This window comes from Pempheris klunzingeri, chromosome 1, assembly GCF_042242105.1.
Source record: "Pempheris klunzingeri isolate RE-2024b chromosome 1, fPemKlu1.hap1, whole genome shotgun sequence".
NCBI classification, from domain to species: Eukaryota; Metazoa; Chordata; class Actinopteri; order Acropomatiformes; family Pempheridae; genus Pempheris; species Pempheris klunzingeri.
In genome coordinates this window covers 31,415,781-31,443,671 of record NC_092012.1, presented here as the reverse complement: position 1 = coordinate 31,443,671, position 27,891 = coordinate 31,415,781, and the positions used below count along the sequence as shown (strand labels likewise).

Genomic DNA, 27,891 nt, shown 5'->3' with positions numbered 1-27,891 from the left:
TGGCACTTAAGAATTTAATAGATCCTACAGCTGTCAACTCCCCGTCCTTTGATTAGACCCTCATCAATGCTCCACTCAGATTTTTAAAATATATTAGGTTTGACCTGTGGATATCTACTTTGGCTCATTCAGAATCAAGCAAGTTTCCAACAAGATTAGACGTCGGTGAGTCTCTGATTTCGTCTCAGACACGACGTGGTGCATTTTTTTTCTTCACATGCAAAAAGAAAAAAAACATTGCTCTGTGTGGGATTACTTCAGGCGAATGATGAAAAGCTTCAGGGTCAGGTCTAGAGTCATCAACGCGATCAAAACTCTTTATTCTTCTCCTTTTACAAGTATCCATACTCGCTCTGTCCTTAGAACCCCTTGACTGTACGACATCATTCACACATCAGTCCTATCTGTCTGCATCAGTGGACCCAAACACCACTTGTTGCTTTAAGCTGATAACGTATTATTACACCAACCTGAAATTGACATTTCTGTTTCTGCTACTCTTACTGGAATTAAGAACTTTGGGTCTTTGTCAGGTAACAAAGCCAATGGGGGAAATCCATTCTCATGCCATTAAATGCTGAGGCCTTGGCTGTTTTACCTTCCTGGTGACTCTGTAAAAGAAAACTTCTTTTCACTTCTTGGAAAAAAAATGAAGTGAGACTTGAATAGCTGTACTCCTCTTAATGTCACCCTCTGTGGAAGGGCATCTGTCATTAAAACAAATGTGGCTCTTCAAGTGAACTGTCTACTCTCCATCACTTCCACCTGTAACCTTTTTTTAAGTATTTGGAGCGTTGCTGCAGACACCTTTTGTGGAGAGGAAAACATCCGTCTTGCCTCGATCCCTGACTGCCGCTGGCCTTCTTTGTTTAGCAATATCTTTATCTCTTGGTGCCTCGGTGCTGTTTGTTCTGTAGAAGTTTATCCTTGACACTCTAAGCGATCTGCTCAGCAAACCTCCCAGTCTGTCCTGCATTGTTTCTTCACACTTCTGGTTCTGGTTTAGTCTGACTGGAGTTTCTGGTGTCTAATCTTAAAAGTTTAGCTTAACTGTATTTGAATTATTTCCCCTGCGTGTGAGCAGATTTAATTAAATGTTATCCTTGCAAAGAGCCTTGCATAACAGAGTGATGACGTGTACTCTGCATTACCTTAAAAAAGGCCATGTCAAAATGCAAAATCTAACTTCACTCCTGCGGTGATGTTTTGTAAAGAAGTAGCAAAGTGAAACATGTTTTATGCTCTCGTACGGCGCATATACAAGACGCTTTTAGAACGTTACTCTGTGTGCAAGCTGTCCGGGTCTGCAGCACATCACATATTTCATGCCTTTTATCAATTCAGTTCAAGATGAGATGCCCAGAGGAAGGCTAGAAGCAGTTTGGTGCAGGATAAATGAGTCACCATACATTACCAGTGAATCCAACCCTTTCACAGCTCGGCGTGGAGCAGCTGAAGAACAAACTGGGTTTGCTTGGAAGAAGATGGAATAATTGGAATAAATGGAATTATCCATTCGGGATGAGGGAACAACGCGACGTACAGTGTTATGTTCTGGCCCCGTAGTTGATACAAGAGAAAATCTTAGCAGGTCCATCACACTTTGGACATAACTTCACCTCTGATAGGTGCTGAACATCACTGCACACCAACAGCCAGACACAAGAACATTCTTTTCCCGCAGTGTCACACAACCGACATCTCAGCTGCTTTCAGAGCTCACATGTCAAGTGATGGATCCACTCATGTTATTTTTCAATGCTTTTCCCCTCTGGCAGGCACTACAGAGCACTCTATGCTTAAATGACCTTTATTTTCACACTAATCAGCAGTTAAATCAGTCACGTAATGTATCAAACAATCCCTGTGTAAAATCCCTTTAATACTTCATCATGTTTTTCTTTTGTGTTACACTGTACATGTGTTAAATCCACCAGTATCTGTGCATTAAGCCACCTCTGCAGGTGAGGCAATTTATTGTCCATACAGAACTTAAGCATCGTTTCCACTGCTGTGTACTCTTGCACCAGCTGTAGCTGTATAACAATCGGTCTGGTCAACATTCAATATCTTTCAAAAAAAAAAAAAAAAAGTTCACAGGTCAGGCAAATGGTATTCACCTCTCCCACCGGCTCCCTGCAGAGACCACACACACACACAGACAATGACCCCACAAAACACTGGCATTCGTTTGGCCTCCCACAAAGCGTCCCGGGGGGGCTGGGGAGCGGGGGGGTTACTTAACGGATTCACAAGTAACTGGACTAACCGCAGGAGCGCAGCAGCCTGGCATCTGAGCACACCTCATCCTGGACCTTCAGAGTGACCTCCTGCTGCTCAGCTGTCCTTGTTATCTGTCCTGCAAGGCAGCCTTCCAAACATACAGCGTGCTGTTACCTGCTTACTTTCTTCATTTTATGAATTTATACGTTAGTCTCTATATATAGATATAGATCAATATCTGAACAACCTCAAAATTCATGTTTGATCCTTTTTTATCTTTGGGGATTAGGACTGCAAATGTGTTGTATGAGTAAGACCTCTGACCTCTAACGGGCAGAGACCAGGTGAGAATAAACATTGGTGAGAGCACGTCACCTGATTGGTCAAAGGCTGCTTCTTTGAACGTTACCTATTAAAAAACCATCACCGGGAAACATCAGTGGAATTCTTTGTTGGACTTTTCTTTTTGTTCATTCTGTTCTTTTTGTGAAATCACCAACTTCAGCTCCACATCTCTGCAGCTCTTCGTACCCGCCGCACTCAGCACACTCACACTAACTGGGTGAATTCAGAAATGTAATCGCCCCCCCCTTGACCAAAACATATTCTAAATGTATCACCGCTTTTACCAGCTTACCAGAGTCACCAGTGAGTATGTAGCTAGTGTTCTTGTCATGTCCTACCTTAATGTCAGACACTTTACGTATTTGTGACCCTTTTGGGGTTCTGCCCAGAGGTCAAGCGGTCTCTGGCGTCACAGAGCTAACTGACACTGTGCCGATTCCTGTACCGCAGGAGGAATAGTTGAGGCAGGTCTGACTGACGCTGTATTTTCCCAAACCTGAGCTAATTTTCCCTACAATACTTTTTAGTGAACTGTTTGGATCACACTCCATCATCTAGCAGAGCAGACAGCTAATGGAGATCTGAATAAAGAATCTCACAAACATGGCCACAGAGAAAAAAAGTCATTTATTTTTCAGTCTTTATTACCAAAAATACAATGGCAAAGTAGTGACATAATAAAGCCCATTATGTTCTAAAAATAAATAAACATAAAGCAAGCATCACACTGCCGTCTGAAACAATTCCATGTCGAACTTCCATTACAAAATGTAAATATGAGCAAAGACACACTGATCAGGACAGACATGTTACAGCTTGTCCACCTCCTTTGGTTAAGATGCATTCAGCTGTGCTGAGTTGAAAACTGGGAGTAAGCTCAGAGTCAAAATTACATTTTAAACTTTTTTGTCTCATTTGTTTTTTTTTTGTCTTTTTTTTTTTACAAGATCATCAAAAAATAGATTTTAGCTTTTTAAAAAAGTCATTTTTAAGGTTCTGCAGTCTTCATCTACATTATGTACACACTTAAAATACAGTACCAGGTATCTGAGCTCTTTACCAGGTAAAATAGCTTGTTATATAAGAAAGGGTTGTTTCACATTCTTGGTTTGTTGTCGTTTCTGTTAAACCCAAACTGCTGAATAAAAAACGAAACTGTGGTTTTGCCTCTATGGAATAAAAACATACGGAGGTGTTCAACAATAATACCCAGCATTGTCACATTAATTCAGTCTTTTTTTGCTTCTGCTAAATACCACCGGCTGATGATTTTGGGCCTGAATCAAAACACGGATCTTTTGCTAGAACATTTTGATATTGGACTGGAGGTTTGGCAGAGAAGAAAATAAATAAAACCTTGAACCAAAAGGCACAATAAATTACATCAAAATACAATTCTATGCTTTCAAATATGGCACAAATTTATAGTTTAAATTAAAACTGACTGAGGAAAACGAACTGTGGTGAACGGAGATCTGTTGCTGCTCTGAAAGTGGACAGACACGTATGTTGACACACTTTTGCAATTTGTGACACCAAATGGGATATATTGCTGCCTGACCTATATGTGTTAACCACCAGGGGAATGTCCCAAGATGCATTTCCCAGCTGTTAGAGCACAATTTCATCACGAGTCATTTTTTTTATCGTCACTAAACGATTAAAGCCATCAAGCTGGCATTCTAACAAGTATCTAAAATGATTGTTTTGCTGATAAATATTATCAGGAGCTGTTGTCTCACCATCATAATAAAGGCCACGGTACATGACTACTTGCTCCACGTTTCCAATGTCTCCATTACTTGTTGAGCGTCAAGTCACCTGACTGCTTTTACGCCAGGCTTTTCTACTCTAACAGGATGTGGAGAAAACTAGCATTCCGTGCAGCAAGGAAAATCTTGACGGCTATCAGTCTGAGAAGTAATGAGGAGCCATTTAAGATTCGACACCACGGATGGAGGAAAAAGTGAGGCCGTTTGCAGAGTTGGTAAAACGCGATGGTCTTCCAGCGGTGCAAGGGCACACAAGTGAGGCAGTGGAGGCACCATGAATGTGAACGGGAACGCCAATTCTGATTCTAACAACTGTGCTGAGTGCATTTCCTTCCTCCTAAAACGCCGGCAAGGCCGACATTTTAAAGACTGCATTGCTGGCACATCACCGCCACCTGTTGGAGACGTGGAACAGTGCGCACAAACTGGGGAGCCTCGGACCCACTCGTATTAAAACAGGCTCATAACATGGTCAAAACCTCCACAGAGAACCTTCAACCAGAACTCATTTTGGAGTTGAATAATTACCAGCCGTCAGATTATTAGAAGATCCCCTCATGACAGAAAGGAGAGGAGCTGGGGTGTCTGTGTGTGGCTGTGCTCGGTCCAGTCTCACTGCTCATTTACATGCCTGCCACACTAATCAGACAGGAGGGACACTGAAGCTCCACTTATATCAAATTTTTTTTTTTTTTTTTAAAGTCAGACATGTAGCCATCTTCCTTAATTCAGCCACGTGGAATTGTAAATTAAAAGCCAGACAATAATTACCTGCTTCGATAATGAGAATTCCAGGCAAGGTAACAGGTCTTTGAGATAGAGATTTAATTTTGCTTTATCCGCTACGCTACACACACGTGCAGAAACAATTTCAAGATGTTATGTCAGGCAGAGAAGGTGGGCATGAATTATGGATATTCCATTTTATCTTAATTTCCTCAGCCTCTATGTGGATGTAAGAAAGGGATGGCATACTGATGAATTAACGTGAGTGTGTTCTGCATGACAGGACTGCATGATACATTAGACTTTCAGAATTTGACTTCTAATGTTTAAAAGGAATAATCTGTTATTCGATCTCGTCTTCTTATCTTTAATTTTTTTGTTCACTCTTGATGGGTTTTTCCGGCCAAGATTGTAAAAGCAACAGGAGAGTTGGAACATGGAACTGTCACTTTTTTTAATCTTTGTGTCCCGACTGAATGGCACAGGTTAACGTGAACTAACATCAAGGCGGGACACATATTTTGGTTGTTCCGAACAAGCATTTGGACAACGCTCTCCTTTCTGTAGCAAGAATTAACTTCCACACACAGCAAGACATGTGGACATGTGGCGTTTTTCCACATCTCACAGAATTATATTACCCTCCTGCTTCCAGTCAATCTGATGAGAGGACATGTGGGGGGCGGGGATTCGCCAATAAACCTCCAAATTCTGTCGCCTTCTGGACTTTACTTTTTCTGGCATGTTTGGTAGCTGGGAGAGCAGTCATTTCAAGTTGCGTTTGACACTAGACAGTTTGAATTTTCTAAAATGGTGACAAAAAAAATAAAATAGAATAAAAGGTTATTATAAAAATGTTATTATATACAACATAAATTGCTTGGGCTATAAAAAGTATACCTTCAATGACAACTCTTAAAATGAGCCTAGCACCACAATCACAAGTGAAAACAGCTGCGTGTGATTCGATTACAACATATTTCTGCTTTCAAATATCTAGAACCCATTCAATCAAAGCCCTACCTATGTTAACTTCCCTTTTTATCATTCCTTTTGTCCACGTGCCCTAAATGCAGTACCTACATTGCCAGTACATCCAACCAAATCAACCGAAGACCAGTCTCTACTTTCCTCTGGTCAGCTTCCACTCCTTTGAGAACTATCACTATCTCCTCTATAGACTCTACTTTATAAATGATCCAACAAGTAAAATTACAGTCAAAAACAACAACAATAAAACATTTGCCTCTTTAAATTGGCATAACGGAAACCAACATGCATAAAAATAAACTGATAAATATTAAGTCATGTTCAAGCTGTGATTCATGCCTTTAGGCATTGGTGAGTGTGCACGTGTACCTCCTCAACTAGGCCGGAGCGTCAACTGTGTCGGATTAAATACATTAAATATTACAGTAGAAATAAAAAAAAAAAAAAAGAAAAAAAGCTGCCTCGTGGTCAATGTATGAATTAGACTGGAAAATATGTGAATCTTTATTCCATTTCTGCTGAGGGATTGCGTGGTTTTGTTGAGGTATGAAGTGGTTTGAAATAAAAACCAGACTTGGGTTCGAGCTCGGGCTTGTCCCTTGAAATCAGAATCGCTTCCCTCCAGACACATTTTGTGTCTCTTCAATGTCAAATTATTTGACACCAATATTGATGGCTTTTAATATTGCTCTATGTTTTCCAACATTTCTTGCACAGAATGTGCAAACTCAGAAAATCATTTCATCATTTTTCTCGTCGCTGGTTCAAGGCGTGAGCGTTGGGACAGCAGCTACCGCGGCCTCACAGTTCTAAGCCTTTGACGCCCAAGCAGATAACAGAACATTCTGAGGAATGACAACTAACTACTCTGGTACGGTGGACGTGAAATGGTTACGCCTTGAGGTAAAGGAGGTAAAGAAACATGGTGAAATACTTTTGTGGGCAGCAGATCATTGTAAGAGCGCAGGGTCAGTGTTACTATAAAGAGAGGGAGGGAATGGCAGGTCTCACTCTGCTGTTTGGAGGCCTGCTGGGGCTTCTGGCTGCTGCTGCTGCTGCTGCTGCTCCTTGTTGAGGATGATGCTGATGATGTCTCCCTCGTGCTCCTTCATGTGCTCCATCAGCCGCTCTTTGCTGGTCGACTCGAAGCCACAGATGCAGCAGCAGAAGAGCAGCATGCAGTATTCCATGCCAGGGCCCGGGACAGGGGCCTGACCTGTGCGGTGCTGGCTCTGGGACTGAGAATGGAGCTGTGCAGGGTCCTTCCCCTGGGGGCTGGGGGACTCAACGGGCCACTGTGAAAGGTCTGCGGTGGATGTGGGGAGGCCTGCTGTGCTGTCCACGGCCAGGCCAGCTGCTGATGTTGTTGTTGTTGTTGTTGCTGCCGTCGTCAATGCGGCCGTTGGCAGCGGTTCCACTGGGCCCTTTGCCTTCTCCTTTGAGGGTGGGGCTCCTGCAGGCACTGACTCCAGCACCGCAGACAACTTCTGGGGAGCTCTGAGGGAAACAAAGGACGGGATTACAACAAGCGAGGGAGAAAGATTAAATGCTGTAAATCTCAAATCTAAAAACAAAACCTCCTTAAAAACTCCAAGTACATATACCAGTGCACTTGAGCTCATGTGTTTACCGGCTGCTCTGGGAGATTGCCTCATTGATGGCTTTATTAACTTGCTCGTAGTTGTAGTTCTGGTCTCCGGCGTGCTTCCACATGTGGGATTTGAGTGACGGGGGGTGACTGCACACGTAGCCGCAAAGAGAGCACCTGGAGGAGAGGGGGAAATGTAAGAGAAACAAAAAAAGAGAGAGGATGAGCAGCAGAGTGAGAGCGGATCAAGTCAAGGTAGATTTAATATGCGCACTGAGGTTCTAATAATCCTTCTCCTACTTCCTATTAAGAGGAATCATCCTGACTCAAGACTCCACGGGGGAACGCTGAGCTCCAGAGAGAGAGAGACAAAGAGTGGAGAGAGGAAATAAGATTTACAGAACACGGGCCAAGTCATTTGTTAAAATTAAGAGAATTATGGATCATGTCTTCATGAACTATTTAAATGTTTGAAGTTACAATTATCACTCAGAATAAAGAACTCAAGCACACTTATCTCATAAGAGTGGGCTGGATAAGATCGTGTAAGAAGAGGTTGATTAAAAAAAGAAAAAAGCCATGTTGTTGCAGAAAGCTGAAAGGAAAATCCACTTTTCAACCAGCCAGTGCTGATATGCATGTTGAAAATATAATGTGCAACGCTGCTACAGCGTTCACGTGAGGAGCTCAGACTGTGCTTGATCACTCTGAGCAAAGACCTGGACAGAAAACAGCTTATTCTTAGCCCGTTTCTACCTTCTCACAAACGTGCACCACATATTAGGCCTGTTGTATGTGTGGACTAATGGACTGGACTACGCTCAGAATCATTTAGTTACCTGTGAGCTCCTTGACACTAGAGGAGATAAATAAACACATTATGTTCAGTAAAGTGCAGAATGAGTCAGACTTTAGTGAGTGGTATTTAATTTTCCCCATGCGAGTCCACGCAGAGCCAAAACTGTCCAGCGAATGAGCGAGTTACCCGTCAGGTCATACGACCACACGTTTTAACTGCTTTAACACACGCCGAGTCAAGTGAGCTGCACGTGTGAAGAGAGTGACCCTAAAGTCAAGACATCTAACCCACTGCGGCTTCAATTCTGACCGATCTTTCAAATCTGCCCCCGTCCTATGCCATGAAAGTGCAGTGCTAAATAGCGTGAGTGCCCCTTTAACAGAAAAAGAAAGGCACTGACATTTCTGTTGTATGGGTACTGATGAAAGTATAATAAAGCACAAGCCATCAGTGAAGTGGAAATCAGCAATCAGTGCCTCACTCAGGCTTGAGGATATTTAACATTTTAAAAAAAGGGAGGACAGAATGTTCACTCCCATTCACTTTCTCCACCCTCCAACTGATAGCGTGTCAACCAGAGGGCCATTACTCAAATCTCCGGGCTGTTGGCACCATTAGAGCGCATAAATGGTGTCATACACGGGTTAAGACCAACATAGACGACCCCCCTGGTCCTACCTGGCATTAACAAGTCTCCACGTGTCTCGAGTGACCACTTGCGATCGGATCTCACTTCCCCACTCTATATGCAAATCAACACGTAGAGCGTTTGTGCAAACATTTACAAAAGATTGAACATTTTATTTAAAATATTTAAACATTAAAAAAAAAAAAGCCCATTTAATAGCATTGTTTACTCGAACAGCAGCTCCCTTTTAAAAGTCGGAGCTTAGTGAGACACTATCAGAGCATCATGTCCTCTTTAACATAATTATTTTATCTTTAGTATCACCATCCAAACCTTATCCATAACATTAACTACTCTTGTGGAGTTATGAGGCGGCATATGGAGATGCAGGCCGTCAGATCTCTGGAAAAGAGATATTAAAGACTTCGAATTAACTCGTCACTCATGCTGATTATCAGGGTTCGGCGAGCGGCCATGCTGCTCCGCTAGAAACGTCCCTAAATGCACAGCAAGGAGCAGATTCTGCACATCATTTTTATAGCATCTTAGTTCTGATAGTAAGTTTGTTGTCTTAATATGCAGAGGACCTTAACTACACACACACACACACACTAAAATAAATGTGGCCCAGACCACCACTGTGGTTTGAGTAACAGGATCTCTGCATCCGCAATGCATCGCGGGTACCTTCACACCATTGCTTAGAGCTGACCGCTTGTAATCGGATCACCCATGTAAACACGGGGTGCGAACGGGGGCCCAGACCCGGGTTCTTTTACAGCTCCGTCTCTCACCACAGAGGCCCAGTGGCCAGTCTTCCCCTCCCCTCCATGCAGTGGCTTCCCAGTTTGATGCTTCTCACCTGTACTGCTCCAGTAGCTGCATGGCCTGGTGCTCCTGAGGGTGCCTCCTCATATGGCTCTTTAAACTGTTCATGTTGGTGGTGGCAAAATCACAGCTACAGCACCTGGCAGATGGAGAAAGGGGGGGGGGGGACAGGAGATGAGAGAACAGAGATGGAGCGGCCAGTTTAACAAGCTGCCTTTTGAGGTCACTGCGCTGCTTCTTTACACTTGTAGCCTGGAGGGAGATAAGGGATTTACAGCAAAACAGAGGAAATTGGCACTTAAAGCAAAGGAATAAATCGCAACATTTTCTACTTTGTTGCACAAAACGGGCTTCTTTTTGTTGCTCAGAGGCTTCGGAAGATCTGCAGACAGAGGCTGCACTCAACTCACGACCATTAGCAAGGCATCAAAATACAGTAACAAAGACAACAAAGGGTTGCAGTTTACAATGTAAGGTTTACAGGGGGAAAAAAAACTTTTTCAAACAAACTGTCTCATAGCATCTTCTTTCAACAGAAGGATTTACTTTTTATAACTTCATTTGTATGCATGCTGTCCAACTTTTTTTTTTTAGCCTCTACCATAACTACAACAATTCTGAAATAGGTGGGCAGACGTTATTCCAAACCGCAGTATTCCAACAACACCTCCCTGTGTTGATTTGGAATAGGAGGATAGAAATTGCTGCTTTATCAGTACAAATACATTTACGTTCAGTTGACAGCTGGAAAATAAAGTGGCCTTTCCTGAGGGAAACTTAAGGACAACTTAAAGCTCTGCTTCCAGCTTGGAGATATTTAGAGAGGGCAATAGCATGTCATATAAGCAGAGTATTTGGCTGCATTCTGGGTTAAAAATGAGTGTTTGGAGCACAGTGTGCCCATTAATACACAGTGGAGAGGCAGGTTATGATGCAGGAGTAGTTTAAAAAAGTGTCTAAGTGTTTTGTTTCCTTTTCTTCACTGTGGAAACTCATCCCTGTTGAATTTCATTATAACCGGCTGCACCACCATCGCCTGTAATCATGATGGGCACTCCGGCGCTCTTGATACCAGAATCAGTGAATATAACCTTTAATACAGTCTGTGGCTTGCCTTCACGTCCTGGTTATGCAAATGATCCAGATTCAGATTTGAGGTGTTAAGAGATATTAGTGTTATTCTAATTTTCTATTCTAGTCCCACTAGTTATAGGCCATACCTCCTAATAAACCATTACAAAGGTGCTTTAGCATGGGACAATTTAGCTTTGCTCGAGCACATAAGATCTGAAGGAAAACAGTGGCCAGGGGTGAAGTGGGAGCTTTCATCTTTAATCTGAGGGTGTTAACATCTAGACTGGGGTATAGAACACTAACCATGTCATTATCCGGCACTGCACTTGAAGCTAAAAGTCAGCACTTTCTCTTTTAAGTCTTTGTTTCATTTCAAGTCCAGAGTGCTGCAGTACAGAGCCATAACAACAGAGACTGTGCTGTGGCCCTGAGACGGACGGACCACACTGCATTTCTGTTCAGGTGTTTTTTTTAACAGTTTAAGTACACTCGGTAAATAGAACCAAACACCAAAAACAGAAGGTCTTTCCATGCCAACGTTTCATTTGAAAGTCTAATGTAATGTGTCTATATGAACGAGGACGAGGGCACATTCATCATTGTACTCACACATCTAAAGCGATCATCTTCGTTGGCCAAGAACGTTCTCCTGTTCTCCACCCACCTGTTGAAATATATATCTGGATACTCCAGCGTTTCCTAGCTCCACTACAACACAATGGTTGGCCATTCTGGCCAGAAACAGCAATTAGATGCCATCTGACCTTTTCAGGAGTAGAAAGAAATCCTGTTTTGTGTGTTTGTGTTTGTGTGTGTGTGTGTATTTTTAGATGTACATTTGACCTTAGAGCCCAGCCGAAAAGCATACTGTTGAGAAAACTGACGCAAACACCCGTGTGTGTTTGCACCTCGCGGCAGCTTCGCATTAACACAAAGACAGGGTGCTAATAGAGAGCACGAGGGAGAGACCCAGTGAGGGCGCCGTGTGAAAAAGCGCTACTTTGCCTTCACAGTGAGATCTCGGCGCCGGTCAGAGCATTGCCAGGCGTGCACTGCCACCTAATGCATCGTTCTAAAATGACAAGTGCAGCTCGAGCACATCTTTAAGTAAAGGCAGTTCTATGGGAACCAGCACACAAGAAGCTCACGTGCTCATTGTAAGGAACTGAAAAATGAAAATGCAGCATCCATTAACTACTACACAGGAGGAACACAGCAATGGTATTGCATTCTTAATGAATATCCTATTCTCTTAAAGCTAGTGCCAACAACATTTTACCAAGCACTTACTTTAAGTGGTACTTCTGATATGTAGGGTGAACACTGCAGATATCTGAAACTGATTATGTAAAGATTATATTCTAAAGCCCTGTTAAAGCATAATAATACATCTAAAATAATGATCATAGGGGTCCGTAAGGTGGAGATCCAATTTGCAGCCGATGAGAAAGAAGCACAGAGATTGGTGTCGACTTCATGAATGTGCCGTCGTTACAGGTAAATGTCATTAGCAATTTCTGAAACCATCGTTAGCATACTCGAGGGTGACGCACGGTGTGTCAGCAAAGGCAAATAAACAGACCAAATTTCAGACCTTGTAATGCTAGAGTGTGCTCTCCAGTCAAGCTACGGTCACAGTCATAAATACTGTAACAAGAACAATATCTCCTCACACTACACTACAGTTATCAAGTTTAAGGATACGGTTCAATAAAAGAGGCAGGAATTTAAAGGTGACATTTTACTAAATCCATCTAACAATAAAAATGCTTTTTCCTCGCAAACAAAAGCAGGTACGAAAATCAGCACAATGAACACACTTTAACAACACTGAGCTCGGGTTTTCACATCAGTCAAGCAAACAAACATTGAACAGGCACCGGTTTGAACACTGGACCTTACACGATTAAAACAAGTACATGGGCAGTTTTCACAAATGTACTCTATAATTTATGAAGCATGCGCACTTGATAAATTATGGATTATGTTCATGCACTTTTTACATGGTGTAATTCTCCTGCACTCGACCAGAATCTGATTATAAACAGCTCTGCACAGAGTGACTCAAGTTTAGGGTTGAACCAGTTCCAAGTTACCAAAATATACAGATTCTTTGAGTTTTGCTTAAAACGTTCCTCATTTCATCTCCTCTTTTTTTTTTTTTACTGGCAAGAGCGACGTATGCACTGTAGCAATGTCTCGCCATCTGATCTTAGAAATACCACAAATTGCTATAAATTGCTTCTATGTTTTTCTTTCTTTGTTTCCACCTAAATGTCATCTTTATTTCCTGGTTCAGACGCTACGTTTTGGTCACAGGGAGGAGCAGATCCACACGGGGAACACTGCTCCAGCTGGGAGTTTGTTTCAACATGTGATTGACAGTCATCAGTCTAATTACTGCTGATTGGTGCCAAACTGCTGCACAGTGTTGGGCTACTCCAGTGAAACGTGTGCATGACTTTTCACCATAACACTTCCACAGAGTTCATACCCAGTGACAGAAAAAAGGATATCTGTGTGCAGCATAAATTTCAAGCACAGCTGGATACAAAAAAAACTGGCATGTACAGTATTTAGTGGGAGCGCAGCTCTTGTTGGAATTTTGTGGAGCAGTGTTTTTTTTTCTTATTCATAGTGAAAGAGCAGCAGTACATATATTTGTTAAATAAACCTTTAACGGTTACAGCTGCTGGAGCGAACATGTAATATTTAACAGCTTGTTGCATCGGTAACTTGTCTCATTCTCTCTCTGTCTACCGCGCTGGTAGACGGAGCAATGCAGAGCTTGTTTCATGTCGAGTGGATCTGTGTATTAATATTTAGGTTATTCATTTGGTTTCTGCTCTGTTTGCGTATTACCATAGTAACCTGTAGCACGAGGCTTTGTCGTTTCCACTGGTGTCATCGATTTCATTTGCATCTAAATGAAACGCTCCGTTAGTGTTTGAACAACTCACCGATAAGGCTTGTCGGAGTTATGAATCCGCCGGTGGTTCCTCACCCCGACGTATGTAGAGCTGGTGTAGTCGCACACGTCGCACTTATACATCTTCTGCACAGCACATTCTGTAGCAGGCGACAAATGAAACAGATCGACAACATGATACACTGCTAAAAAAAAAAAAAAATATGTGTGGGAGCAGAAGAATAGCGGAGAGGAGGAAAAGGAAAAGCTCTCATGCCTACATGAGTTTCATCTAGACATTTAAATATCTACTCATCTTCCTATCGGACCACATAATAAGGCCATTAAACGTGACTTACCTTCATCTGTTACCCGCTCGGCTTCCTCCACCATGGCCACGGTTTCAGTGACCGGTGTGAGGGCTGCATGGTCACTGCCGAAGCTGTGGTGCTCCCTTTCATGGTTTCTTAACTGACTCTGAGTAAGGAAAACACACATACCATAAGGCCTCTACACAAAGAAATGACAATATGTATTATGACATTATCAGTTCTATCATTGCAGACTGTTCATGGATAAAACAACTATTTTGGGCCAATCCAGTTAATTAAATGCTTTAGAATTGATGAGAACAATGAGTTGCAGCATGGTCCGCTAAGGTCTAATACACCCCGGTGAATTACAAGGAGAGAAACCACTGAATAAACAGTAATGCAAAATCCCTGACATTTGAAAAGTTTATAAAGTCTCTTGGTACACAGTATATCACCATATCGTCTAAGCTCACAGCGATTAAATATTGAAAACTCCAATCCTGGTTCCTGTGCAAATGTGTTTATATATTAGAAATCTAATGAGGACATGGAGAGTTCAGCCCTTTGTGTGGGGAAACCGGCTCCACAGTGGAGCGAGTGAGCCCGAGGAAACAAAGTGGTGGACTGCCAGTGTTAGACGTACTGAGAAATACATGAACGATGTTCCTGTACTGTATGTGGCTCAGCACGGCCCACACCTCTGTCCACTCTGCCATGATGAACACCTGTGGGGCTACTTCAGACTGCAACACTAGCGACACCAATGGATTCCAAAACTCTGAACAATATCACACACTCCTGAAGTAATCTGATTACATGTAATCTAACGGGATTAAAATGCTGCATGTGGGCGCTGACGTCTCCTCACCTTGTAGTGGAAGGCATCTGGGCACAGTTTGCACTGGTACATCCTGGTCTTGCAGTGGTGGATCATATGGCTCTCCAGGTCCTTACTGTCCGAGGCGATGTGCTCACAGATGGGACACTGATACGGCTGCCTCTGCCTGTGCACCCGTAGGTGCTGTTTAATGTAGCCCCTATTGCCGCTGCTGTAGCGACACAGGCGGCAGCGGTATGGCCGTTCACTGCCGGGGATGTAGTCCACCAGCCCACCGTCTGGGGAGGCTACCAACCCCTCCATTCCCGGGATGCCACACATGTAACTCCCGCCTCCGTTCGCTGTGACCACGCCGGCCACGGCTCCGTTTTGGAACTGCGCATTGTCCTGAAGCTCTTTCAAGATATCCTCATCCGAGGCATTCTGGTCTGAGCGCTCTCTGAGTCGTTCAATGACGGTGAGCAGGGACACGCTGATGCCGGCTTTGGTGGCAGGGCCCTCCTCGTCTCCCTCCCCCTGCCCCAGATCTTCCTCTCTGCGTTTGCTATGAAGCCCCAAGTCCAACAGAGCTGCTGTTGTCCCTGCGTCAGAGGCCTTCTGTCCAGCTGTGGTCACCTCTACCAGTTTCGGGCCCGTGCTTTGGCTCTGTCCCTGGGGTGCTGTGGTCTTCACGCTTACCTTGGTGCTGGAGGTGGGGAGCTCAGGGGTCCTCATGGGCATAGCTACCAGAGCCTCAGCAGCCAGAGAGTGCAGGCGGAGGGACTCAGAATGTGTCCTCTTGCGACCAGCTGGGGGAATGTTTTCATCCCGTGGAGTGTCGCCACTTACAGCGACAGAGGATTTAAGATCAGCTCCTAACGGCTGGCTGTCAGCGGTGCTTCCCACACTGCAGCCAGGGACTACCTGATCCTTTGCAGCTTCCACGTGGTCCTGCTCTTCCTCCTCGGCATCCAGTAGACTCTTGTCCCTGTCCACGTCTGGGCTGAGAAGAAGCGGGTTAGTCGCCATGACTGAATGCTCAGCCGAGGGAAGGCGCTCTACAATCACGTTGATGTGGCCGGCACTGTTAGGACTGCTGTTGATAATCTTCTGAGCTGATGACAACAAGCTGTCTGTGATAGCGGTGCCATCATGGTGACCATCAAGCTCCACCTCAGACTCTGCCTCTGTCGTCACCTGCACCTCCACCATGGGCTCCTCGGCGGTCAGGTCTTTGATGGGGTACACGCTCTCCTCCTCTTCCTCTTCCTCTTTTAGACTCTCGTTGAGATTAGAAGCCGGATGAGGCAACACGTCTTGTTTGGTATCAACAGACAATGGAGCAGAAAATAGCTGGAGCTTGAAGGCACTGGGCAGCTTTTGCAGGCTTTTATCTTGGAGAACTGGGGAAAGAACGACTATTTCCTCTCTGGTTGTGGCAGTGTTGGCCGCAGCCTGGGCCTCTCTCCTTGTGGGGGCACCGTCTTCGTCCTCGAAGATGGGGTAAGAGCAGTCAACCAGGCCAGCGTGCTTCCAGGCATGGGTCTTGAGCATTCGCTGCTGGCTGCACACATAGCTGCAGATCAGGCAGCGGTACAATCCATACTCCTCGTAGCTGTACCATTTCTTCTTCTGTGGCAGCTCCTTGGAACCGTGCACCGAGCTTTTGATCGCCTCGGCTCCGATACTGCCACTGCTCCCAGTCCACTCCCCATCCTGTTTTCTTAAAGCCCCGTCCTTGCCTTCACTGTAGGCATCGGACTCGGCGGAAATCCTCTTCAGGTTGTCACCGTTGTCGAAGTGCATCCTGACATGTTCCTCCAGCTGGCCCTGGTCTCTGGAGGTAAAGCGACACTCGGAGCACATGAGGATGAGGTCACTGTGCTGCTCATTGTGTTGCTTCAGGTGCTCTTTGAGCAGGGGCAGCGTTTGGGAGAGGTAGGGGCACAGGCTGCACTGATAGCATGTCACTGTGCGCTTGTGATCGCTGCTGTTGGGGTTGCCTGCGAGCTCTGTTACTGTGGAGGTGGTGGTGATGTTGTTGTTACTGTCACCTGACACAGAAGAAGAAAGAGCGGCGTCAGCCTTGCCACCGTCTAATCTCTCCTCCTCTACGCTCTCCTCCTTAAACGTCCTCTTAATTTTCTTACAGGGGGAGGATCCTCTGCTCTCCATCGCCCCCTCCTCACCTCCTCCTCCTCCTCCTCCTCCTGCAGAAGAGACCTGTTGGGTTGCTCTCTTCTGTCCCGCCAAGGTGCAGCGGCGCTGGGGGCGCTTCTCCACGATTTTGCTGAGCTTCTCAATGACCTGGATGAGAGAATCTGAAGCTTGTTTCTGCTGAAAACTCTGGGAGGCATTCTGCTCTACCGCTTGCTGGGTTTGGGTTTGAGAGAGGGGTCCCAGCGCCGGCGGACTTGAGAAGGAAGCAGCGGCAGCGGAGGAGTGTGTGATGAGTACAGCTACATTGCTGATCTCCTCCATGACCTGGCAGACAGGGAGCAAAGAAACAAGTGTGTAAACTGGTAGGTGCTGTATGATTTAAACAGATGTGATCCCTTACTACCGATAAAGATCGATATTTTTAAAAACTTCAATTTAAATGTTGTCCTGCAAGGCCATGAGCTTACTAATGACTCTTCTCTCCGAGGCACAACGCCCGTTATTTAAAGGATAACTCTGGCATGTATACACACGGGCCCTATTTTTACATTTTGGGTTTTAAATGACTATTAGGTACAAAAAGTTTTGGAGCTGGTCCAGTAGATCGCCTCAGTCTGCAGCTGAGAACAGTGTACAAACGGTCAACAATGGTCATACTGTAATCCTTTGGGTCAACCACTAAAAGTGCTTGTTTTTGCTACTGACAGACTCAGATTGTTATTCAAAGCGCCTCGCTTGTTTTGTCAAATCCAAATCTTAAAATGTATTGAATTCACAATGAATGAACTACTCACAAAAAGTTAGGGATATTCAGCTTTCAGGTGAAATTTCAGGATGAACCTAAAATGCATTCTAACCTTTCCAGGTGAACTTAATGTGACCTTCTCTAAACCTTTGAATGCACATGTCCAACTGTTCAGTGTCTCAGTACTTTTTGCACAAGTTGCTGTTCTCTAACAAGAAGCTTAACAGCAAAATTCACAACCGGTTTGATCCATGAATCCACCAATACATTTCCTGCTTCAGTTAGAATTGGTATTTAAACAGGAGGTTCAATCAGGAGGTTGGAACAGTGATACAGAGACTGGAAGAGTCACAGAAAGGAGAGGAGTGGACGTCCTTTGGCCACATCCCAATTTATTGAGACACTGAAAATGTTTTGTTGTGGTTTACCTACCACTGTTGTTAGATTTTCTTTCAATAAATTGTTTAAGATGAATAAAACTACCATTGCATGCTTCTACTTAAATGCCCTACTTTCATGATATAATATCACTGTAGCATTCACTTTTTACATTTTCCATATATTTCACCTGAAAGTCGAATATCCCTAACTTTTTGTGAGTAGTGTATATATATATATATATATATATATATATATATATATATATATCATGCTGATATATGCGTGTGTGTTCTGAGGACTGAGCAAAAGCAACCGAAAAGCACTATTTACACCCGCTTAAGAAAAAAAATCTGTGCTGTTTTTCATGACCACACTTTCATGTAGCACTGCTTTATCTACTGTGGGTCCAGTAATTGGGGGGGTGGGGGGGCTGGCTTTTATGAAGAAAAGGGAAGTTGCTCAAATGAACACTGTGATAAGTGTGATAGCTTAACTCGTTGGTGATAAGCTCCTGCAGGCTCTCACAAAAGTGCACCATGTGCCTCTGTTTACAAAACTCAGCTGGAGGGAAATGGCCACAGCTCTTGTGGTTTAATTCCCTTTCATCTCTGCGGATCCAACACTTTCCTCTTTTGTCACTTTCTGACCACAATCCATCATCCTTCCTCTTTCTCCTACTTCTGCATCTGCGTGACTAAAACCAAAAAGAGCAGGATGCACACATGGAGGAGGGTTAACACACAAGAATTACTGACCATCATCCAGATTCATTGTGAGCTCTGGAGGAGTTTCCACATAATGCAGAATAATAATGGATTCAGAATAATCCAGTCAGCAACAATGGACTTCTATCAGAAATGTCTTACCCCACAAGTCATGGCCAGATACGTTCAAGTTTTGTCACTTGCAAAGACAAAAGCCTCCTGCAGGCCTTCTGTGTTAGCAGAGTTAGCTTACTGGTACACAGGTTGAATGTGAGTGTGTTCAGTGGAGCCTCTCTGTGGACTCCATCATGTGCTTTAACCAGTCTAAGATGAGCACCTGCTGTGTCAGGATCTAAAAATATTTCATCCACTTTCATTCCCCTGCAGAAACAAGTTGAGCCCATCCTCCCAGCTCACACCGAAACACCGAATAACCACTTGGGCGGATGTACTAGCTGATGCTAGCCGACATGCTGGAGCTGCTGTGGCACCACGGGGACTTTAATATGGTGAAAATGGGAGTAAAAGGCAGCAGGACACACACACACACACACACACACACACACACACACACACAGTTAGCTTCACAGTTAGCTTCACAGCCTGCCACACACACACACACACACACACATGCACACGAGTCTCACACAGTGCTAGCAGCCACACACATGAATGTACAAGGGCATTTTAATGCACCTTTCGGTTAATGAGTGACGGAGACGCGCGCGGTTGTATTTCTAGGAAAATGTACTCACTGACGCGGGAAGGCTCGACGCTCTTTGTCCTCAACACATAAAACTTGCTTTGTTTTATTCGTTAGCCATAAAAAAGTGGCCTCCCAGTCTCCCACATTGCAAAATGGCGAGCATGGAATATCAGTCACGTGACTTGGAGTTCAGGTCAGGTGACCGAGGCGAACCGGTGATTGACAGGTTGCCTGATGCCGCCTTCAATGCTGCTCGTAAAACACACAGCGTCGCAATTGCGAGCGACTGTCGGTGCTTTCAGGGTTTTTGACTGACAGTAACTTAAATTATCGTAGCAAAGACAAAATGTAAGATGAAAAAATGAAAAATAAAAAATAATATACTTTTATTTCTTTTCATTCTATGCTTGTTACCACAATTTGAAATCATTCTGGCTAATATTAAACGCAACATATTTTCTCAGGGCTGTTTTTTTTAAGACAAAACATACTCACTGCTATTATTATGATTGAACTTTGGCATGTAGAAAAGTAGAAAAATGCAATTCATGGCCCATGGGCATCATTTTAGTGTGTGGCTATAATGTGGTCTCACACAGTAACAAGTCAACATTTACAAGTCGGAGCAGATGTAATCCTTAATGTATCTCTCCACTTTTTGTTCACACTTGCCTATTTTGTTTTGAGCACCCATATTTTTACTTAAGGAACCTTCTTTGAACCTTAATTGCACCTTTTCAATGCTTAACCCCAATGTCACACCAAAGAGGTGCGCTGAGTCCAGATGCTCCTCTGGCCAGCTCAGTGCTACACAGCAAACACAAAATGATGTTAACCCTTTGGAAAGTGGTATTTGGTATGAAACCTAAAGTGTAAATGTCTGACTTTAGATTGGAAAAAAAAAAGCAGCCTAGTGCAGTGGCGCCGTCTCACCTAGAAGAAAGGAGACATAATAGGATGCACTAGAATAACACCTCTCTGACACCCAACACTGTCTCATAATAAACATGCATGTCTATAAAATTGGGTTATTCACACAGCTCTTATTGTAGGCCACTGTAGATGATTTTTGGTTGAGTCCACTGTCTGTGGTACACCCCTTTCACAGCTCGTGTAAGTTTCAATGGAGGCCTGCATCTTTTCCTACAGCTGAGCACTGCCCTCTAGTGGTTACTTTGTGTTCATGCAGCTCAACTCACGACTCACATCCAGCAAAACACCCATCAAAATTAAACTTCTATGCATTCTAACTTCTTGTGGCAGATTTCCTGTTGTGCCATATTTTTTATCTGTAAACAATTTTGAGAACCACATCATATTTCCCCTCCACTTCAAAATTATGGATTATTTTGTGTTGGTCCATTACATACGGCCCCGATAAAATCAATTTCAATTTACAGATGTAACAAGACAAAATATCCTGGGGATGGGGGATGAATTATGCAGGGCACTGTATCTCATCACTGCATCAGTGGTTCATGAGTTATTTTTCTGATAAGTGAGTGGATTTAGTGAGAGAGAGCGGGTGGTAGACCACTGCCCCCCCACCTCCTATGTGATCTCTGTATAAGTTAGAGAGCTACACTTGTTTTGATATCGATATTTTGTACAACCCTAATAGAGTTAATGTGTTAATTCCGACTTGGGCTCATTTCAGCTGCGTCAGAACAAAAACAAAACATGCAAAGCTGTTTCAGCTGAGCTGAATGACTTTACTGTGTTCACACCCTTGAAACAAAACTTGAACTGACAACATAATATAAGCACACAACTTGAACAGTCATATAATATATAGTTATATCCTAAGGCTAATGCTATAAATAAGTGTAGGAATTATTACAGGCCTGTTTGTCTTGTTAAACATTTTGTTGTTTGTTTTAATGTGCAGTATAGAGTGAGTATTTTTGCTCTTTTGTCCCAAGATGAACAAAAGTTAGAGATATGTAATGCACGCAAAAGACTGTTTTGTTGCCAAAGCAGAGAGGAAAGGTGAAGACAGGAAAGAACCAGAAGAACCAGAATGACCTGACCAGAATGCTGCATTTATGATTTACTGGAATTTATTAGCAGGCTGAGGTTTTTCCCCTTTTGACAGAGCCTCTAAAACTGTTGTTTTGCACTTGCTGTTTGGATTTCTCCCCTCCATTACTCAGCCCCTCTAATGGCATGTAGATCGCCTTAACTGAGGGGACACAAACTCACATGAAGTGTATCACGACAGTGTCTTTCACGTGATATCTGAATGCTTTGGCTGTTCCTTCGGTCAGATGTATGCTAGTAAGTTAATCACAGTGACTTTTTGCCCCCATGTAGGGGGCCTATGAAGCTTTCAGTGGTCCTTCTGGGGCCACACTTTGTTTATGTGCTGAAAGCTTTAAGAACAACAGAAAAATGCCATGATGTTTCTGCGGATGGAACCTGCAAGTCCAACAGCACATATCCTCAAAGTCTGGATCTGTTACCTATTTCCTGGGAGTTAGGTGCTCACATTCTATCAAAATTTCCACCTTAACCCTTTAACCTTCTGCTCAACCATATGGTAGAGCACATTTTGACTCACTATATCTTATTGAAAACATGTTTTACTTACGACATCTCAACCGTTTGGTAGAGGCCAATATTTCAAAAAATGTGGGGTCAGTTCATAAAAAACCATTGATTTTTGTAATTAGTGCCCCAAGGAAATAAAATATATAAAGAATACATTTTTTCATTGCTTTTTTCTTGGTGAGGACGTTAAAGGGTTAAGTACTTGTTAATATAAATGATCACGTGCTGTTTTCAGTTAATCTAATGGTGTCAAAGACTTGTGCCTTTCTAACCAAATATCATTTTAACCGTTTACTTTGGCTCAGCAAACGGACACTATCGCCGGTGCTTTAGCCATGCTAAACGGTTTGCTGAGTTCAATACACATATTTTCGCACTTCGAAATGAATAACGTTATCCCACCACCTTTGTTTGCTAACGCTGGATAGCTTATCACACACACAGTGTTTGCATTACCAACATGGCTAAAATTGTGCAGCTGCAGTCATCATTGCTAACAACTGTGTGCTAAGCTAGCTAATGTTGGCAAACAAAAGTGGGCGAATATTAATTCTAAGTTACTCATGTTTTAAATTTAAAGGTAGTTGCGTATAATTTAAGGCTGTCCTGCACATGTATTGTCGAGACGTGCTTCGTTGCATTGGGACGATGGACTGTGAGCTTTCCCCTCAGTTCTGTGCTCCTCATTCCCAACACTCTGCCAACAGATTGAGGGTACGTTGTGAATGCATGCTGCAGTCCTTTATTTCATTTATTTCTCTCTGCATAGCCCAGAGCCTAACCCGGAAGCCAGAAACTTTATTTAGCATATGTGCCGGACGAGCGATTCTCATTGGACAAGAATCGGCGCCATCTTTGCCTTCAGTATCCAGTTCATAGAATACGTCCATGGGAGCAACAGTAACCAAGCAAACGGTCACTTATCATCGCAAAGTCACCTTTTCGTTATTCTGCGCAGTGATGGAAGAACTGTCAGGAACGAAGGAACCTGGAAAGCATTTATCAGCAGTTTATTACCTTTAGAGTGATGGAGCTACATGACTCTAGTGTTAGCAAGAAAAGGTTCATTATAGTTCATTTCTGCTAAATGACAAACTGAAATATATTTCACGCAACGCGACGAACATCTCGAAATTGAGCACAAATAAATGCTTGTCTAATTATTCACATCCATCATTTTTAAAACTATATTTTTTGCATCCAAAGTAAATACTAATTGCATCACAAGAATCGTAGTTCTGTATTTTCTGTACATCACCATTACGATTTTATTACAACTACAATTTGCTAGAAACTCAAATTGGCGCCTCGCGTCGGCCCTCCATCTTGTTTTTTTTTTCTTAAACTGACACCGACAAATGTGAGAGATAAAAGTGCGCGAGGAAGCAGAGCAATTTTTGGAATGAAAACAATGTCTCAAAATGAGAAATAACATTATTGTATGTAATTAGTGAGAGAGCTGCATTTTTCCATGCAGATTACTGTAATATGTGCAGCCAGCACAAGAAGCCGAAAAGGAAGGAAAGACATGTTCTCATTTAACTATGATCATTAACTGTGGCCTTCTACATCTATGATATGAATTAGGATTTAGGATACACTTGTACAACGATGATTGATGATTAGTGATCAGCACTTCTGTAAGTCACATAGAAAACAGACAGGATGTGCTCCGGTGTTTTTGCACAGATGCACAACCCTTAAAATCACTGTTATAAGAACACTGATCTAAACAGCCGCTCGCTCTCAGGGTTCATGCATTTTTGAATCCGTAACATGTAACAATTGATGAAACTGAAAAAAGGGGAAATTCTACAAATACACCACTTTGGCAAAGAGAGAGGAAAAGAAATAAATATGAGCTGTCTGGTTTGGGAGGTCCGAATCTTAACACACCTCACCTGAAACGTGAAAACAGGTCGACAAAGAGACATTAATAATAAAATGTTACAAAAACCCTCACAGTTATTTTTTTTTCTGCTGTGTGCTCTTGTTTATATACATTTTAGATAAAGCTTTTTAGGATTTTACAGAGGAATTCAGATGATGTACACACACACACACACAAACACACACTTGGCTATCTCCATTCATATGTGATTTTTATGAACTGTAAGCCCTTCCACCTCCTATTACCCCTGTTGCCTCTCCATCAAAGGCACACTGAGGCTGTTCTCTAATCTGAAGTGACAGCCCATATACTTTCACTCACACATTACAGTGGAGCCTCAGGCAACCGAGCCTGCTCCTTTCAAAATGTTGGAACCAGGTTATTTCTATTAAAGTAATACTTCAGTTTAAGCTATTATTTCAGGGTTTGTTATTTTTTTCCGACTGCAGGGCTGAGTGGGGGTTGATTGAATGTGAATGAGGAAGGAACAAGAGGACGGATTGTGGAGACGGAAATGGGGAAATGTGGAGAAGGAAAAACAAGCACGCAGGCCGTCATTTTCTGATGGTTTGGTTTACCTGTGTTTACATGTGTGCTGTGGACTTGTGGCAGGAGGTGTGTGTTTGACTGGAACGTGGGAGTTTGACAGCAACAACAAACACTGACATTTGGGTCACTTACTTGCTTTTTCTGCAACTTTCAACCTTCACAACCTTACATAATCTTACAGTCCTCTCCAGCGGATGAGAGTTTGTTGCATGTGGATACAACCAACTTCCATACTGAGGTTCATGATGGTAACTGAGCTCCATGACATCTGAGCAAACTCCACCTGTTGAAGAAGACCATGAGACAGCCATAGAAAAAGATTTTTTAAAACTTGTCACTAACTAATTGACTTAAAATGGCACTCCAAAAATAGATGCAGTTCCATAACGTTAGAGATAGAGATAGGTGAGAGATTCCTACAATTCCCACAATGCATCTCAACAACATTTTCATGAAATTTCATGTTTGTAACATGAGACTAAATAAAGATTAAAACAAAATAGCTAGATTTCATTCAGTTTAAATGAAATACTCATCGTGTCGAGATGAGAACCACAATTTGTGTTGTCTGATGGCACAAATGCCCCCCCCTCCAGCATCTCTGTCTGCACCAGATGTACAGTATGTGCTTCCAAACAGTACCACATGGTGGCAGTAGTGTCCTTCTGGCCAGGGGGAGACGTACAGCAGAGAAGGCAGAGAGTCAAAGACACTCGAAGAGAATTTGAATTGAACCAAATTGTTGTTGAATGCTTTTGTATTATTGCTGACAGCAATAATGAGGGTGATTTCTTTTTGCTTGATTAATATCAATCATCTGTTTAAATATTATCCTTGAATGGTGTCCTTTGTTGGCGTGCGTTTCTTTCCTCAACACACCAGTAAAACACTAAACGTGCTAAACGGAGGGACATTAAGTGACATAGAATTTAGAGAAGAAAACTGTGACATGGAGAAAAGTCTGAACAAAGAAGATAAGTCCCTGAGGGAGAGATCAATTCATCTATATGACTGATTTGTATTATTACTTGTAGAACGTACATTTTGATAGAGGGTCAATATGGGAGAGAATGAAAAAATAAAAAAAAAGGAAAAGTGAGGGAGAAGAGATACAATGTAAAGAAAGAAAGAAAGAAAGGAGAGCGGCGGAAGGAAAAGGTGCAGCAGCCGAGGGAGAGAAGGTGAGAGGGGGCGGAAGAAGCGAGAGGTCAGGCTGTGGATTTGGTTCTTCTCTTATATTATGTGATGATGGACTGAGGGCTTAGAGAAGGAGGGAGACAGAAGGAAGAATATGAAGGAAGGAGAGAGAAGGGGGGGGGGGCAGGGGGGGGGGGGGGGGCATATTGTTTTTGTGGCAAATTGATGTGATCCATCTGAACCATGTGTATCCTGCAGCACACTCCCTGAGTGACCAGCGCCACGCCACACCCAAGGGCAACTGGAATTGCATTGTGGACCCCACCCCCAACCCTTTTTTTTTTTTCGGCTCTTTTCTTTTTTTTCATTTTAGGCAATAAGAGACGATGTATGTTCTCCATTTTGCCACGGGAGTGAGCAAACAAAACGACAGCCTGTAGTTATATGTATCGCAGTCCTTCTTCCCCTAAAAATATATTCCACACACACACACACACGCACGCACACACACACACACACACACACACCCTCCGAGAGGTGGGCATGTGGCTTGCTTCCCAGGTCATTTTCTTTGGAGTTGCTGCTTTATTGTGTTCGCTGATCCGATTTCCCTTCCTCTCTGCTGTGATTTCTCTTTCTGTTGCCCCGGCCAATCTTACAGCCACGGTTCACCTGGAAAAGAAAAATAGTGTGACCTCTGCATCAACACACCAGCACTAACAACAACAACAACAACAATGGCATAATAATGCTTCCACTTGAGGAATGGGAAATAATGTGTCCTCATGATCTATCTGGGCCATATCAAATACATGAATCATGTTATTACGGAGGACCTGGAGGAAACCAAGGCTCTGCGGGGCTGCAGTGGAGAGGACTGGAGGTGCCAGTGTGGTAGCCACGAGTGGTGGTGCTACTGTGCGAATTCAGAAATGTTTTCTTGGTGCTGTTCTCAGATCAGATCACTTAAAGTGTAATTACACTTAAGCTGTGATAAACTAAACAATATCAGCAGTATTCAGTGTTTTCTCACGTCAACAAATCCTATGTAAAGACCAAAACTAACATTTTTTTTGTGTGTATCCAGGCACTGATAGATCTTATCTGCTCTCCATTAGTGTCCAAAATGATTAAAAACGCATCAGTGAGACACTGGGTGTTCATGCTCCTTCAGTGCAGTGAACACAGACAGACACTGTGGTGGTACTTTATTTTGAGTCAGTCCCTCACGCACCGTCCCGCCGCTGGAAATACTCAGCAGACTAGACTGGATGAAAATAGTCCCAAATACACGAGTGGATCTACTCAGTGTCTCGAAAATGACGGAGCCTCTATTAAAAATGAAACTATGTATTTGTGAGCCAGTTTTAAAGACTGAATCTTGAGTAGGAATCAGTGGGCTGCAGACAGGGTAGGAAAGTCAGAAAGGACTGATAGATGGACCAAGACGTTGTTGTTTTGAATACATTTCATTTGTCTCTCAAATAAATAAATACATATGTAGATGACTGGCAGCCATATGCAACTGATGACAAAGATTTGCAAGTAAACTTACTTGAAAGGAAGAAGAAAAAAAGAGCCTATTTTAATGTAATGCTCTGTCTTCTGTTTACCTGTATTTCTGCTTTCTTGATCAGGAAGATCAGGAGATGATGAATCAGGTGTTTGCAATGGAAAGAAGGGCATGGATGTTAAGACCTTTCTTTCGTTTTCTCACTTTTTAATCAGTTTCACTTTTTTTTAAATCAGAAAATGACAAATAAAATGCTAAATATTGCAGAACATGAGTAACAGCTAATAGTATATATAGTAATAGTAGTTTCCCAGGTGGGCGTGCTACAACATAAATAGTTGGAAATCTAAAATTGGACTCATCTTCACGTCACCGTTTATTTGACTTAGCAAATGAGCCCGTGAAAGAAAAGAAAAAGAAGTTAAAAGAGTGGAAAGTGAGTTAAAGAAGAAATAAGACTCTACCTGAACACTAACTTAACAGTACAGTAACTCAATTCAAAGTTGCTTTCCCATTGCTCTCTCCTTGGCTTCCCTCCAACAA

General features: G+C 43.0%; 1 protein-coding gene across 1 annotated transcript; it reads right to left on the bottom strand.

Moving 5' to 3' along the window:
- Positions 1-7,063: 7,063 nt before the first annotated feature.
- Positions 7,064-19,843, bottom strand: znf507 (zinc finger protein 507). The gene is made up of 7 exons (XM_070832590.1): positions 19,758-19,843; positions 15,064-17,496; positions 14,241-14,358; positions 13,934-14,042; positions 9,934-10,038; positions 7,687-7,821; positions 7,064-7,553 (listed from the first exon to the last, which is right to left on the bottom strand). The coding sequence occupies exons 2-7, from the start codon at positions 17,491-17,493 to the stop codon at positions 7,064-7,066; spliced, it is 3,387 nt and encodes a 1,128-aa protein (XP_070688691.1). The 5' UTR covers positions 17,494-17,496; positions 19,758-19,843.
- Positions 19,844-27,891: the final 8,048 nt, after the last annotated feature.

Bases quoted from the DNA above. Each gene is read 5' to 3' on its own strand.
- znf507 (XM_070832590.1), bottom strand. From the start codon at position 17,493: ATGGAGGAGATCAGCAATGTAGCTGTACTCATCACACACTCCTCCGCT. The intron at 14,359-15,063 runs GTGAGGAGACGT...TTCCTTACTCAG, and splicing joins CAGATGCCTTCCACTACAAG to AGTCAGTTAAGAAACCATGA. The intron at 7,554-7,686 runs GTAAACACATGA...TGTTTCCCTCAG, and splicing joins GCAATCTCCCAGAGCAGCCG to AGCTCCCCAGAAGTTGTCTG.